General features: G+C 40.4%; 2 protein-coding genes across 4 annotated transcripts in view; both read left to right on the forward strand.

The window, feature by feature from the left end:
- LOC127438849 (uncharacterized) overlaps positions 1-13,678 on the forward strand; it is a 687,566-nt gene that overhangs the window by 102,158 nt on the left and 571,730 nt on the right. The window lies entirely within an intron of this gene.
- The window catches only part of LOC127438834 (protein IMPACT-B-like), a 44,171-nt gene that overhangs the window by 25,456 nt on the left and 5,037 nt on the right, over positions 1-13,678 (forward strand). For all 3 annotated transcript variants that reach the window (XM_051694736.1, XM_051694737.1, XM_051694738.1), the window contains exons 9-11: positions 2,034-2,107; positions 4,122-4,212; positions 7,412-7,546. In XM_051694736.1, coding sequence (XP_051550696.1) covers positions 2,034-2,107; positions 4,122-4,212; positions 7,412-7,546 — 300 coding nt within the window. The remainder of the gene's footprint in view (positions 1-2,033; positions 2,108-4,121; positions 4,213-7,411; positions 7,547-13,678) is intronic.

Here is a 13,678-nt window from a genome sequence, read left to right on the forward strand (position 1 = left end):
TTGGCTTGACAAAGCCTTGTCTGAAACTTCAACACTAATTTAAAAAATATGTTTGAAGGTCAGATAGAAAGAAAGGCAAGAGAGAGATTTAAAGCAGAATAAAGGCCTTGTTATGTTGGTTTAACCAAAGACTTGGTTAAGGGTTTTTTCCAAGACCAAAATTATCACTGGCAACTCCTCCTAGAGCTTTCAAGCTACATCCACCAACCTTGGCATGGACTTTCAGACTGTTCCGACTTAGGTTACTATGAATTTTCTAACTGATCGGACTTATGGTTTTCCCATTACGAATGATCAAATATCCCAGAACAGTCCTATTAACTTAAACTGAGGGAATGGCCATGTTCAAATGGGCCACAGAATGTTCGTAATTTCAAACTCCAACTGTCCAATTCCAAAGATCAAACTGTTCAAATGTAAACACACAAGACCTTTCAGATGCTATCTATCTAGTTTACATTTGAACTTTTGAATTTTTTGACAGTTGGTGTTTGGATAGTTTTGGCCAATAGACCTTATTCACAGTAGCGCCATCTTTGATTTTAATGGTAATGATAACGAGGCTGTGAGGGATAGACTTACGTCTCTTTAATGGCATGCATGGTATAAAGCTGTAAAAAGCTCCTAGATCACATCTGATTTTCCACAGCTCATGTTGTATGGAGTTTTTTGTCTACTGAATGTTCTTGAAATGTATTTATTAATTAAATTTTTAGGGGTTTTCTCCCCAATTTGGCATGCCCAATTCCCAATGCGCTTTAAGCCCTCGTGGTGGCATAGTGACTCGCCTCAATCCGGGTGGCGGAGGACGAATCTCAGTTGCCTCCACGTCTGAGACCGTCAATCCGTGCATCTTATCACGTGGCTTGTTGAGCACGTTACCGCGGAGACCTAGCGTGTGTGGAGGCTTCACGCTATTCTCCGTGGCATCCATGCACAGCTCACCACGCGCCCCACCGAGAGCGAGAACCACATTATAGCGACCACAAGGAGGTTAACCCAACGTGACTCTACCCACCCTAGCAACTGGGCCAATTGGTTGCTTAGGAGGCCTGACTGGAGTCACAAATGTATTTATTTTGATGTTTTGTCCGCAGAACGATCCAAAAACACTTTAAACTTCAGTACAACCCATTGAAATGACTGTACGTCTATCCCTCACAACCTCATTGTCATTCCCGTCAAAAATCAAAGATGGCGCTGCTTTGAAAAAGATCTATTTAAACATTCAGTTGAACATTCCATAGTAAGTCTTTGGGATTTTCAGGATTTCTGATTGCCCGCTGTGCGAAAACTAAACCTTGTCTGTAGGATAACAGTTATGTTTGTCAAGCCAACATAAAACGTGCTATACAAAAAAAACTGAATTGAGTTTAAATTTACCACCAGATTTTTGGAAAGGGGAGTAAGCTTAAAATACTATAAGTTACATTATGTTTTTATAGTATATCTAAAAGTTTATCTCAAGTGATCAAAAAATATGGATATATATTTCTCATGATTTGGCTACTTTAAAATCTGTAGATCTTAGTTTGAGTTTTTTACATTGCTGTATTTCTCGTAGCCACAGCGGGGTTCGTATTCAGTCGCACATTTTCGTTTGTTATGGCCAGACCTGTTGCGGCAGGAATTGGTCAGTGATGAAATAATAAGTGGCGCCTCAAGTCCACTCGTGTTTTTGAAATAGTGTTTTATTAGCGTCAATATGTTATGCACACACCCATCTAACACATACATTCTCAGCATGATTTCACATCCTGTTTATAAAACAATCCTCCCCATCCCTTTAAAGATGAGCATGGAAAATAAGCCCATGCAGGTTATTCTGTGTGTGTGTGCGTGCATGCATATATGTGCGAGACCTTTATATTGGCAGACAGTGCATGCATTACTGTGAAATGTTGCTGCTTGCACCCTCTTTCCAGCAGTGAATGTGTGAATTTCAGTTATTTTCTTCACATATTTTCTTCAGACTCCATTGGTCTTGGAACAGTATGCACATATAATATTTAAGACGTCTTATTTATTTACAGGTTCAATTGGTTCTGAACAAGTTGTATGAAAACAAGAAGATTGCAAGTGCCACTCACAATATCTATGCATACAGGTATTTCTGTTTTTAAGTTAAGTTTTATTAAATTCTCTCCTATTGACCTACATTGATTGAATTTTTGCCATTTAAAATGTAACCAACAGCATTGATGTCGTTGTAATATTTGCATGCTAAATTGGAATTGGTCCTTCTCACATTATGCGCTACACTACTTTTTGCAATAAAAAGTTATTCGATTACAGTAATCGAATTACACCCAACAATGAACCTAGTTGATATTTACAATATAGTGTCCATCACATTTAACATGTATTGCATGCAGAAATGTTGCTTAGCACGCTTTCTTTTTTTGCATTTGTACCTACATTTCATCCATTAATCCAATTATTTACGTATTTAGATTTCTGCATTTGACAAGGCAAAAAATGGAATGGCTGTGCATGATGCGTGTGTGTTACCCCGGGGGGTTCTCTAGGACATGATTAATGACATACAGTAGGGGAGGAGTGGTTGTCATTTGGACGAGATTAAACCGCAGCTGATATTGACATTCAGAATGTTCCAGAAGCCCCTGGCATTGAGGAGGCAATGAATATCTGATAGAACTGGATCACAACCCTGTTTGCTTCCTGAGGTGAAGCCTGTAGCTGCCCAAATCACCAAAGTGCAGCTGCTGTTTTAATTAACGACCACAAGACTGTAATTTACTATTGACTACTCAGTGCCATTGTCTTTAATTATTGGATTTATCTTTATTATTGCTTGAGGCATGTAATTATGCCACAAAGTTTGTAAAGTAAAAAAAGGGCAAATATCACAAACATTTTCACCCCAAAATCGAAAAGTAATTTTTATTTTAATTTTGTTTAAAGTTAATTAAGCTGGGGGGCCTGGGTAGCTCAGCGAGTATTGACGCTGACTACCACACCTGGAGTCACAAGTTCGAATCCAGGGCGTGCTGAGTGAATCCAGTCAGGCTTCCTAAGCAACCAATTGGCCCGGTTGCTAGGGTGGGTAGAGTCACATTGGGTTAAACTCCTCATGGTTGCTATAATGTGGTTCTCGCTCTCAGTGGGGCGTGTGATGAGTTGGATGCTGCGGAGAATAGCTTGAAGCCTCCACATGCGCTAGGTCTCCGCAATAACGTGCTCAACAGGCCACGTGATAAGATGCGCAGATTGACGGTCTCTGACGCAGAGGCAACTGAGATTCGTCCTCCGCCACCTGGATTGAGGAGAGTCACTACGCCACCACGAGGACCTAGATTGGGAATTGGGCATTCCAAATTGGGGAGAATAGGGGAGAGAAAACAATAAAAAATACGTAAATTAAGCTTACTTTTAGTACCATTAAGACTTTTTGCATTGAGTCATTATTTTGCCACCTAACCACCAAACATCCATCCATAACACCCTTGCAACCTCCTAGCAACCACTCAGAACATCCTAGCATCCTCATAGCAACATTCTGGCAACCACCCACAACACATTGTGGTGTATATTTTGCATAGGCAAGAACCAAGGACTTGTTACCTTATTTCAACTTCAATTGCAAGTGACAGTTCACTTTATTCACCTCAATCACCAAAACAAAGCATCCAATTGACTGCCCCATCAAATATGAAAAGCAGTATGTGTTGAAAGATCTCTTTTGCAGCTTTTGGCTGTTAGCTAACTGACTGTAAACACACTCAATATTTACTGTGCCTATTTACTGCCAACGTCTGTTGATTTCTTTCATCTGCAACAACTATTCCCAAAATGATGGCGCATGTGGTCTCAATACCCTTGTGACCATGTCAGGCAGGAACCTCAGTGGGACATCTCAGATTAATATACTCCTTCCAAAGTCTGGTATCAAACCTCATCCAAATCTTCCTCCATTTTCCCTCTGAAATACACTCACAAGCACAAAACCCTAGGCGCTTCGCAAAAACTGCATAATCGCTGGCATCACTGCGGGCTGTCATATTGAAAGTGGCCGCTGAGGGTAAACAAGACTGAGGAGCTAAAATTCAAGGCAAATTTTTTTGCTTTTCACCATTGTCTTTTTTGTGTGTTTTCATCAGGATATACTGTGAGGATAAAAACTCTTTCCTGCAGGACTGTGAGGACGATGGAGAAACGGCTGCAGGCGGGCGATTGCTCCATCTTCTGCAGGTAAACGTTTGTGAATGTGTGTGTGTACTTAACTATAGTTTGGGGATAAAACTGTCCTCAACAGTATTGTAACACTTAGAGGTTGTCAAACATTTGTGGAACATGTCCATAGTTAATGTGCTGAACTACACCTGTGGTTACTCTAATTGGACACCGGTGTGAACTTGAGGGGAACGTACTTCATGCCTCCACTAAAAATCACCGTGACCCTATTTGCATAGAAGTCATTGAGCAAAAATGGCTCAGAAAAGTGATGTTAGTTCAGAGGAAAGCTCCAGCAGCATTTGTGCACAGATGCCACTTGCTTTGATATTTTGTTACCCAATGCAATGACATTCGGACATTTTTAAGTGTTACCTAAGGGTTGTTTTACCAAATCTTGTCGTTCCATATCTTTATGATTTTCGTTCCTGTATGAAATACAAAAGAAAATAATGTTGTGGGCTATGCTTTTTCAATGCAAGCATCTCATTTTGTATTCCATGCATGAAATAAAGTCAGACAGGTTTGGAACAAGATAATAGTTAGTAAGTGATAAATATTGAATGCATTGCATTCAACATTAAATATTCAGGGGCCTGGGTAGCTCAACGAGTATTGATGCTGACTACCACCCCAGGAGTCGTGAGTTCGAATCCAGGGTGTGCTGAGTGACTCCAGCCAGGTCTCCTAAGCAACCAAATTGGCCCGGTTGCTAGGGAGGGTAGAGTCACATGGGGTAACCTCCTCGTGGTCGCGATTAGGGGTTCTCGCTCTCAATGGGGCGTGTGGTAAGTTGTGCGTGGATCGTGGAGAGTAGCATGAGCCTCCACATTCTGTGAGTCTCCACGGTGTCATGCACAACGAGCCACGTGATAAGATGCCCAGATTGAGGGTCTCAGAAGCGGAGGCAACTGAGACTTGTCCTCCTCCACCCAGACTGAGGTGAGTAACCGCACCACCACGAGTACCTACCAAGTAGTGGGAATTGGGCATTCCAAATTGGGAGAAAAGGGGATACAATTATTCTATATTAATTAAAATATTGTAAGTTACACATTTTGGTTGTCTCCCTAACCTAAAACACCTGATTAAGCTCATCATGCCCTGAAGTGGGTGTGTCAAATCAATGAGACATCCAAAATGTGATTAATGTGTTGCAAAATTTGCAAGCTTGACATGTATTAAACTTCAATAGTACATTTCAGGAAACTTGTTGTTATGCCGGTGGGTTTATCCATCCTCTTTTTCTGAGCTGATCCCAATTCCATTCTTGCCATGTCAGATATTTGCACGCAGATGTGTCATTCATCCATAATCTGTTCTCTTATCTCCTGTTCTCTGATGAAAGGCCTGCGGGCACTGGCATCAGCACCTTGCAGTGTGAAATACGACATGATAAAGTAATCTCTGCCTACTTTCATTTAGACTGCGTAAAAAAACACAACAGTGTTTCTGTCAATGAATTTAGCTAAAAACAAGCCCTGAATCTGTCATGACATTTATGAAATTTATTACGGGACTGAGCATGCAAAACATTATTTTTCAAATAATCTTGATGAGATATAATTTTAGAGACAAAGTTTCCACATGAGGTATTTGCGTCAAATTACGAAACTGAGCATGCAAAATGTTATTTTTCAAATTATCTTAATTGAGATGTGATTTTAGAGGCAAAGTTTTGCATCAATTACTAAAAACTGAGCATAAAATATTTTGTTTCCGAATAATCTTGAATGAGATGTGATGTGAAGATGTGGGGCCTGGGTAGCTCAGCAAGTAAATACGCTGACTACCACACTTGCAGTCACAAGTTCAAATACAGGGTGTGCTGAGTGTCTCCAGCCAGGTGTCCTAAGCAACCAATTGGCCCGGTTGCTAGGGTGGGTAGAGTCACGTTGGGTTAACCTCCTCGTGGTCACTAAAATGTGGTTCTCGCTCTCAGTGGGGCACATGATGAGTTGTGCGTGGATGCCACGGAGAATAGTGTGAGCCTCCACGCGCGCTATGTCTCCGTGATAACGCGCTCAACAAGCCACATGATAAGATGCAACTGAGATTCGTCCTCCGCCACCTGGATTGAGGCGAGTCACTACGCCACTACGAGGACCTAGAGGGCATTGGGAATTGGGCATGCCAAATTGGGGAGAAAAGGGGAGAAAACCCCCCCCCAAAAAAAGATGTGAAGATGTGCCACAATCGGTTTTAAGCAGGTTTCCAGAATACTCCTACCACCTGCAATACGTCGTTCAAACAGATGCTCATGCCACTGGCCGAACCAACGTTGTTCTGCCGGGATGCTCTAACAAACAGAGCAACCTTTTTTTAAAGCAGCATATAGTGTTAACACATTTAGGGAAATCAACCTACAAATGGTTTACTTATAGTTGACTCTTCATATTATGCTACACATCACCTTTAACTGCATAAAACAAGAACGACTAGCTAACGAGCTTTGATGACCCTTGCCCTAGTTTGTGAATCAAATAAGCCAATGAAATCTAACTAACAGCCGATAACATGACATTATTTTGCCTTTTGGAACTCGTCCCACTATTTCCTGTTTTCTGAATGTAAAGGCATGTTTCGTAGAGAAACGAATAGACTATTAATAGCAATAGCATGTGCAGATGGTTGTGATATCCCCTCCCCTCCAGCAGGTCGCCAGCTAGATCCCTGCGGTGCTGTGGGAACAAAAAATAAAATAAAACAGGCGAGGACAGTAAAAACACTTGAGAGCTGTCATTCTTCACAAAAGAGCACATTTTGTCTATTTTATGGCTTTGAAGCGATTGCTTCCCAAACAGCAACTGACAGGCTTCAGTTCGGTTCCGCCTAAGGAATAATGTGGTTTGAAAAGGCAGCGTTAGTGAATGGGAACATCAGTGACGCATTGACATTGACGATTCATTTTTTTGATAAAAGGATTAGAAAAATGACAAGTAACTTTCACCTAATGAATACTTTAGCCTAAAGCTCATGTGTCAAAATGTGTTTGTTTATTCTCTGGTGTGCAAAATGTTTTACATTTCTTTGCAGTTGCAAAGAACTGTAATTGAGCTGATACTTTGAAAGTAATGCAGGTCTGAGAAACAGCAATTTTTTTTCCCCATGCAAAAGAACACTATCCCCTAACCCTAAGTATTACACTTCATCGTATAAGTTGTCTAGTATATGTGTGAAAGATGCCTCAAATTGTGTGCCTTTTAACTGTCTGTAGATCCTGGATGTTCGCAATGTGCTAGTGGTGGTTTCTCGATGGTATGGTGGGATTCTGCTGGGCCCCGACCGTTTCAAACACATCAACAACTGTGCCAGGAATATACTCATTCAAGAGGGCTACACGGACACCTCAGTAAGACTGCTGTACAAATATACTATCTAACAAAATTTATGTAACTTTTTCTGTGTTGAAATACTTTCTTCTATCCCAGCTTAATATGCAGAGACAACTATAAGTAAACTATTCATAGGTAAATTTTCTCGAAAACGGTAAGCATTCTTTCTCTCTGGCGCTTTGAAGGCGTGAGTTGGGGGCGGGACAATCTCTTTGTTTGGCCAACGGCAGACAGGGTGCGTATTCAGAAAGCTGTTTTGAGGGGGCCTGGGTAGCTCATTGGTAAAATACGCTGGCTACCACCCCTGGAGTTCGCTAGTTCGAATCCTGAGTGACTCCAGCCAGGTCTCCTAAGCAACCAAATTGGCCCGGTTGCTAGGGAGGGTAGAGTCACATGGGGTAATCTCCTCGTGGTCGCTATAATGTGGTGAGTTGAGCGTGGATGCCGCGGTGGATGGCGTGAAGCTTCCACACGCGCTATGTCTCCGTGGCAACATGCTCAACGAGCCACGTGATAAGATGCACGGATTGACTGTCTCAGACGCGGAGGCAACTGAGATTCGTCCTCCGCCACCTGGACTGAGGCGAATCACTGTGCGACCACGAGGACTTAAAAGCACATTGGGAATTGGGCATTCCAAATTGGGAGAAAAAAAAAAAAAGCTGTTTTGAAAACAAAAGTATATTTTTGCAATTCCATTTGGTGGCGCAGATATTACATACGTCAACAATACGTTTAACTATCTTTAAGTATGCATGATACAGGCTACTAATCTTTATTAATTTCGATATGATGTAATTAGTGACTTGCAGTTCGAAAACTGCTACAAACAGTTCAGTGCCTGAGTGAGTCAATTGATCGATAATTTATGATTTTGCTATTTTTTTTTTTTTTTTTGACTGATTCATTACGAAGAGTCATTCCTTTGTTAAATCATGCTACAGATGTTGTGCTATACGTTACTTGTTGCGTGCAACCAGTGAAGACAATGCAATAGAAAAAAGTATTTGTCTATTTATTGACTATTTACTTCCCGGCCAAACCTGCTGAAAAATAAACAGCTTAAACAAGTGCCTAAAACTCTTCTAAAACCAGCAAACCAGACCAGCCTGACCAATTCTGGGAGACCATCTAAGACCAGCAAACCAGTTAAGACTGGATAGTACATGAATAAAAGTGACAAACAAAATGTTACAAAAACAATTATTGCCTCCTTGCTCTTTTGCACAGGTAGTTTGGTGACATTTGAGTTCTTTTGATATTTGCCTTTGAGTACTAAACGTCAGATGTCCAATTTTTTGGTTCCTGTTGTGGATTTTTGTCAAGAGAAGCACTCCTCTTGAGTGTCCGCTACATTCTTATGCAACAATCACGGTGATAAGGTCAGACAAAAACAAGTTCTGAGGGGATTTGCCGGCATGCACCTGACTTCTTCCGAGGAATCATTTATTTGATATTTTCTTTCATTTCTGTGCAAATGAGGATGTGTGCACAGCTGCAAGGCTGCTATGGGTACCCAGATAATAGGGCCGTATTCGTCATGTACACACACATACAATTACCACATGTGCAATACGATTATTTAAGATTTTGCTAGAATGCATTACAAAGCCTCGACTCAATTAAAGGAACATGCACTTTTTCATCACAAGCCTTCAAACAGGAGCGGATTGATATGCAGAATCTAATGCAAAAGCTGTCGCATTTCATGCAAGAGAACACAGGCCCCCCAAGATCCCATTTTGTGAGATGTTGTGAAATTGGTGGCCGCCGTGGCACACATCGTTATGTTGTTTGGCGTTAAAGCAGCTAAGAGGACACCACGTTACGCCAAGCCCTCGCAGTTACCAAAAGGTTCTATAGCTTCTATTTTAAGCCGAGGTTTCCTCTATTTTATTTTGTTTTATAGGGGACTGGATGAGTTGGTTTCTGAACACATCAGCCTCAAAACTAGTTTTCATTCTCTCGCAGTACCAGAGATAACATTACCACAGCCTGCTTGTTAAAGACTAGTGCGTCTTTGCATGGCTAAACTGCTGCTGTTGTAAAAATTCAGTTGTTATCGTAATTACTGTCATTTGAACCCACTTTATATTAGGTGGCCTTAACTACTGTGTACTTAACCATTTTATACAATGTACTTATTATGTACATACATGTACTTACATTTAAAGTACCTGCATTTAATTACATTTGTAGTTACAGTTATCTTTTTTTGTTTGTTTTTTCACCCAATTTGGAATGCCCAATTCCCAGTGCGCTTTTTAAGTCCTCGTGGTGGCGTAGTGATTCACCTCAATCCGGGTGGCGGAGGACGAATCTCAGTTGCCTCCGCGTCTGAGACCATCAACCCGTGCATCTTATCACGTGGCTTGTTGAGCGCGTTGCCACGGAGACATAGCGCGTGTCGAGGCTTCACGCCATCCACCGCGGCAACCAGGCTCTACTCACCACGTGCCCCACTGAGAACAAACCACATTATAGCGACCACGAGGAGGTTACCCCATGTGACTCTACCCTCCCTAGCAACCAGGCCAATTTGGTTGCTTAGGAGACCTGGCTGGAGTCACTCAGCATGCCCTGGGATTCAAACTAGTGAGCTAGTGAACTCCAGGGGTGGTAGCCAGTGTCTTTTACCAGTTACACAGTTATCTTTACCCATAACCCTAACCCAACCCTTACCTCAAAACATATCTCTAACCCCTAATTCTAACCCTAACTCTACCCTTACTCCTAAACCTACCCGTACCTCAACCTCAGTAGCAGCAACATGTAGTTACACAGTAAATGCATAGTCTTGTATGTATTTAATATTAGTACATATTCGTTAAGGCCACCTAATATAAAGTGTGACCGAACATTTTCCTAATTACAGTTTTGGTTATTTCTTCAGCTGCGGACACTTTTTATGTCCTTTTTATGTTTTTATTTATTTTTTATTCCAAATAACGGATTTAAACAGGTTTTCTTTTGTTGTATGAAAGTCATATTTTATTAATTTAGCTAATTTTCAAATGCAAAATAAAAACTTTCCCCAAACCCAGACTTAGTTATGAAAATCTTATGGACTTCATTCATAAGAAAAATATTAATTCCATTTTTAAAACTATGATAATCTAAACAGAGTGAAACAAACATGATTTCAGTATTCATTGTGCTAGTGATTTATATACATTTTTAAACAAACTACTTTTGTCCCTCAGTTGTGGCGTCATTTCCACCAAGACCAACAATTTTTTTTTTAAAGTTAGTGTACTTGATTACCAAAGATAAAAGAGCATGTCTGAGATAAAATGAGAATTGTGATGTGCAAGTAAACAAAAACAAAAAAAAGTGTACAAATATTATTGAATTGTATGTATTTGGTGAACATAGAGTCAAAGTGTAAGTGAATGTAGTCACGATGAGAATGTGGTCACAGAGCCAAGATTAGCTGATAGACGTGTAGAATTATCTAGGCGACAAAACAGGTGACATAAACCACACTGAATTGAAAGTAACTCTTGTCCGTAATTGTCAGTCCATTTGTAAAGGTTCAGACATTCATTACCAGATTCCCTTTCATTGCCGTATTTTCTATTATTCCATTTAGCGCTTTGTGTATACCATATTTTTTTATTGTATCCTGTCGTTTTGGCCTTGACAACCTTTGAAAATTAACAATACTGCAAGAATACATTATTGCGATTCTTGGGCCATGTTATTCACAGATCATTTTCCCCTCTGGTGAGCTGTTAACTGCTCCACACGGATCATTAATTCATTCAGATAACCTTGAGAATCAGATCAGTCTGGTTTGTGAATGAATCATTCAGGCCAGTTTTTGTAAGCCTAAATCTAACCTAAGTTTGTGATCCAGCTAAAAAGAAAGATTCGTTAATGAATCGGACATCAGTGCTTTTCTTCTGATCGCGGCAAGGAGAGATAGGCCGGATGTTGAGATTTTCAGAACACTTGGAATATAACGAACTAATCATATGGACTATTTTTATTATATTTGTATGGTGCTTTTGGGTCCTTTATGTAGCTTGACAGCCATAGTCGTCTTCAACTTTCATTATAAGGAAAAGAGTGGTCGGGATATTCTTAATTTCTCTGCTTGCATCCCACGGACAACATGAGGGCAAGTAAACAATGACAGGCTTTTCAATTCTGGGTGAACTATTGTTTTTAACTAATTCACATCTTTCCTGACAGCAAGCATGTCTCAGCCACAGATACGTCATGCTGTTCACTCCGGGTGAAGACGAATGTTGTGTTATGTTCACAGTGAGCGATGGTTGACTCATTGTGTGCGTATTCTGTCCACTGTGGCTCAAGAGTGATTAACATACAATGCATAATATCATCCAGAGGCTCCTGGGTGCAAGGACGAGTCACGTGTGTGGAATAATAAACACAGACTCCTTTCTCGACAATCATTTGGACACTATTTAGTCCCTGGGGAAACAGTCTGAGGAGCAAATGCAGCAATCAAAATCTGACAAGTTGTTCTCGTCCATATGCATAGACCACAGTGTTTCCCACAATACTAATTAGCTGAATATACGCTGCCACAGCAAAATTAATTTTGTTTTAGCTGAGTTGTTGTTCGAACTTCCAGTCCGAATTGAATGTGATGTGTGATGCAAAATAATAAAGACAATAAGTTGATAACATCTTTCAATTGCGTTGTCTTTGCTCTCGGCATGCAGCAACAACAAACATACTGATCATTGTATTTTGATTGAAAAATCAATAATTTTTACGAACCAGTTCTTTCTAATAAAATGTTCAGAAAGACTTATAAATGAATGAACTTATGAGTTATTGGTTAATGTTTGATTTAAGTCGTACAAACTAGAGATAGACTGATTAATGGTTTTAATGATTAACCAGTGCCGATAGTTGCTTTTAGGAACTACAAGGTATCTGCAAAGATCTATGCCAGTAGTTGCCGTAGTATTTTTAATTACCTCCGTGTTCCTCTGTGGTCGACGATGGAGGATTCTACAGTAAGAACGACTTTGTTCTGCATTATAACAGCGGCCTCTAGAGGTGAAATAAAAACAATCACTGACACCTTGTGGGGATTTGCTGCATCTACTGTAAATCTTTCATCATTGACAATATTGATCCATATTTTTATCCTCACTTCAATGTATATTCCCAAAATAAGTGTATTCCGGGTTTGCAGAAAATCGTCCTTTTTTTCTGAATATTTATTTATTTTCTCCCCAATTTGGCATGCCCAATTCCCAACGCGCTCTAAGTCCTCATGGTGGCGTAGTGACTCGCCTCAATCCGGGTGGCGGAGGACGAATCTCAGTTGCTTCCGCGTCTGAAACCGTCAAACTGCGCGTGTGGAGGCTTCACGCTATTCTCTGCGGCATCCACGCACAACTCGCCACACATCCCACCAAGAGCGAGAACCACATTATAGCGACCACGAGGAGGTTACCCCATGTGACTCTACCCTCCCTAGCAACCGGGCCAATTTGGTTGCTTAGAAGACCTGGCTGGAGTCACTCAGTACACCCTGGATTTGAACTCGTGACTCCTGGGGTGGTAGCCAGCATATTTTACCACTGAGCTACCCAGGCCCCAAGGAACCAGAATCTTTAATTGTAATCAGAATCATTAAATTCCTTAAGATTCCCATCCCAAGTGAGAGTAGTCTGATTCATGAGTGAGTGAATCACTTCTTTTAATGAATCAGTCAAAAGATTTATGAGCTCACAAGTTAACGGTTTTGAATTAGTCTAGCAAATTACTCACTAAACACGTCAGAGCAGTTGCTAAATGAATATCTGACTCAATCACTGACCGGATGTTTATGAAAATGTGTGGTTAAAGATAGACAATCGCTAAAGTGTTTGGTGAAATAAATGGTTTTCTATTTAAAAAAAACGATATATTTTATTAAGTTTGAAATATGTTTAGTTAAATTTGTTTAGTTAGGACCAATTACTTTGGTAAAACAGGAAATGCTGTTGAAACCAAATTCTCTTGGTAACATTGAAAGAGTGCCCATGCATTATTTATGGTGCACTTTGTATTGCATCAATATACTTATAATTAAGGGTTTAAAATCTATTCTTCTTTACTCTCGGTGTTTGTTATTGTATAAATGTTATGTATCATGAGTTTGTGTTCAGCAATCGCTGATG

This window comes from Myxocyprinus asiaticus, chromosome 50 (genome assembly GCF_019703515.2).
Source record: "Myxocyprinus asiaticus isolate MX2 ecotype Aquarium Trade chromosome 50, UBuf_Myxa_2, whole genome shotgun sequence".
NCBI classification, from domain to species: Eukaryota; Metazoa; Chordata; class Actinopteri; order Cypriniformes; family Catostomidae; genus Myxocyprinus; species Myxocyprinus asiaticus.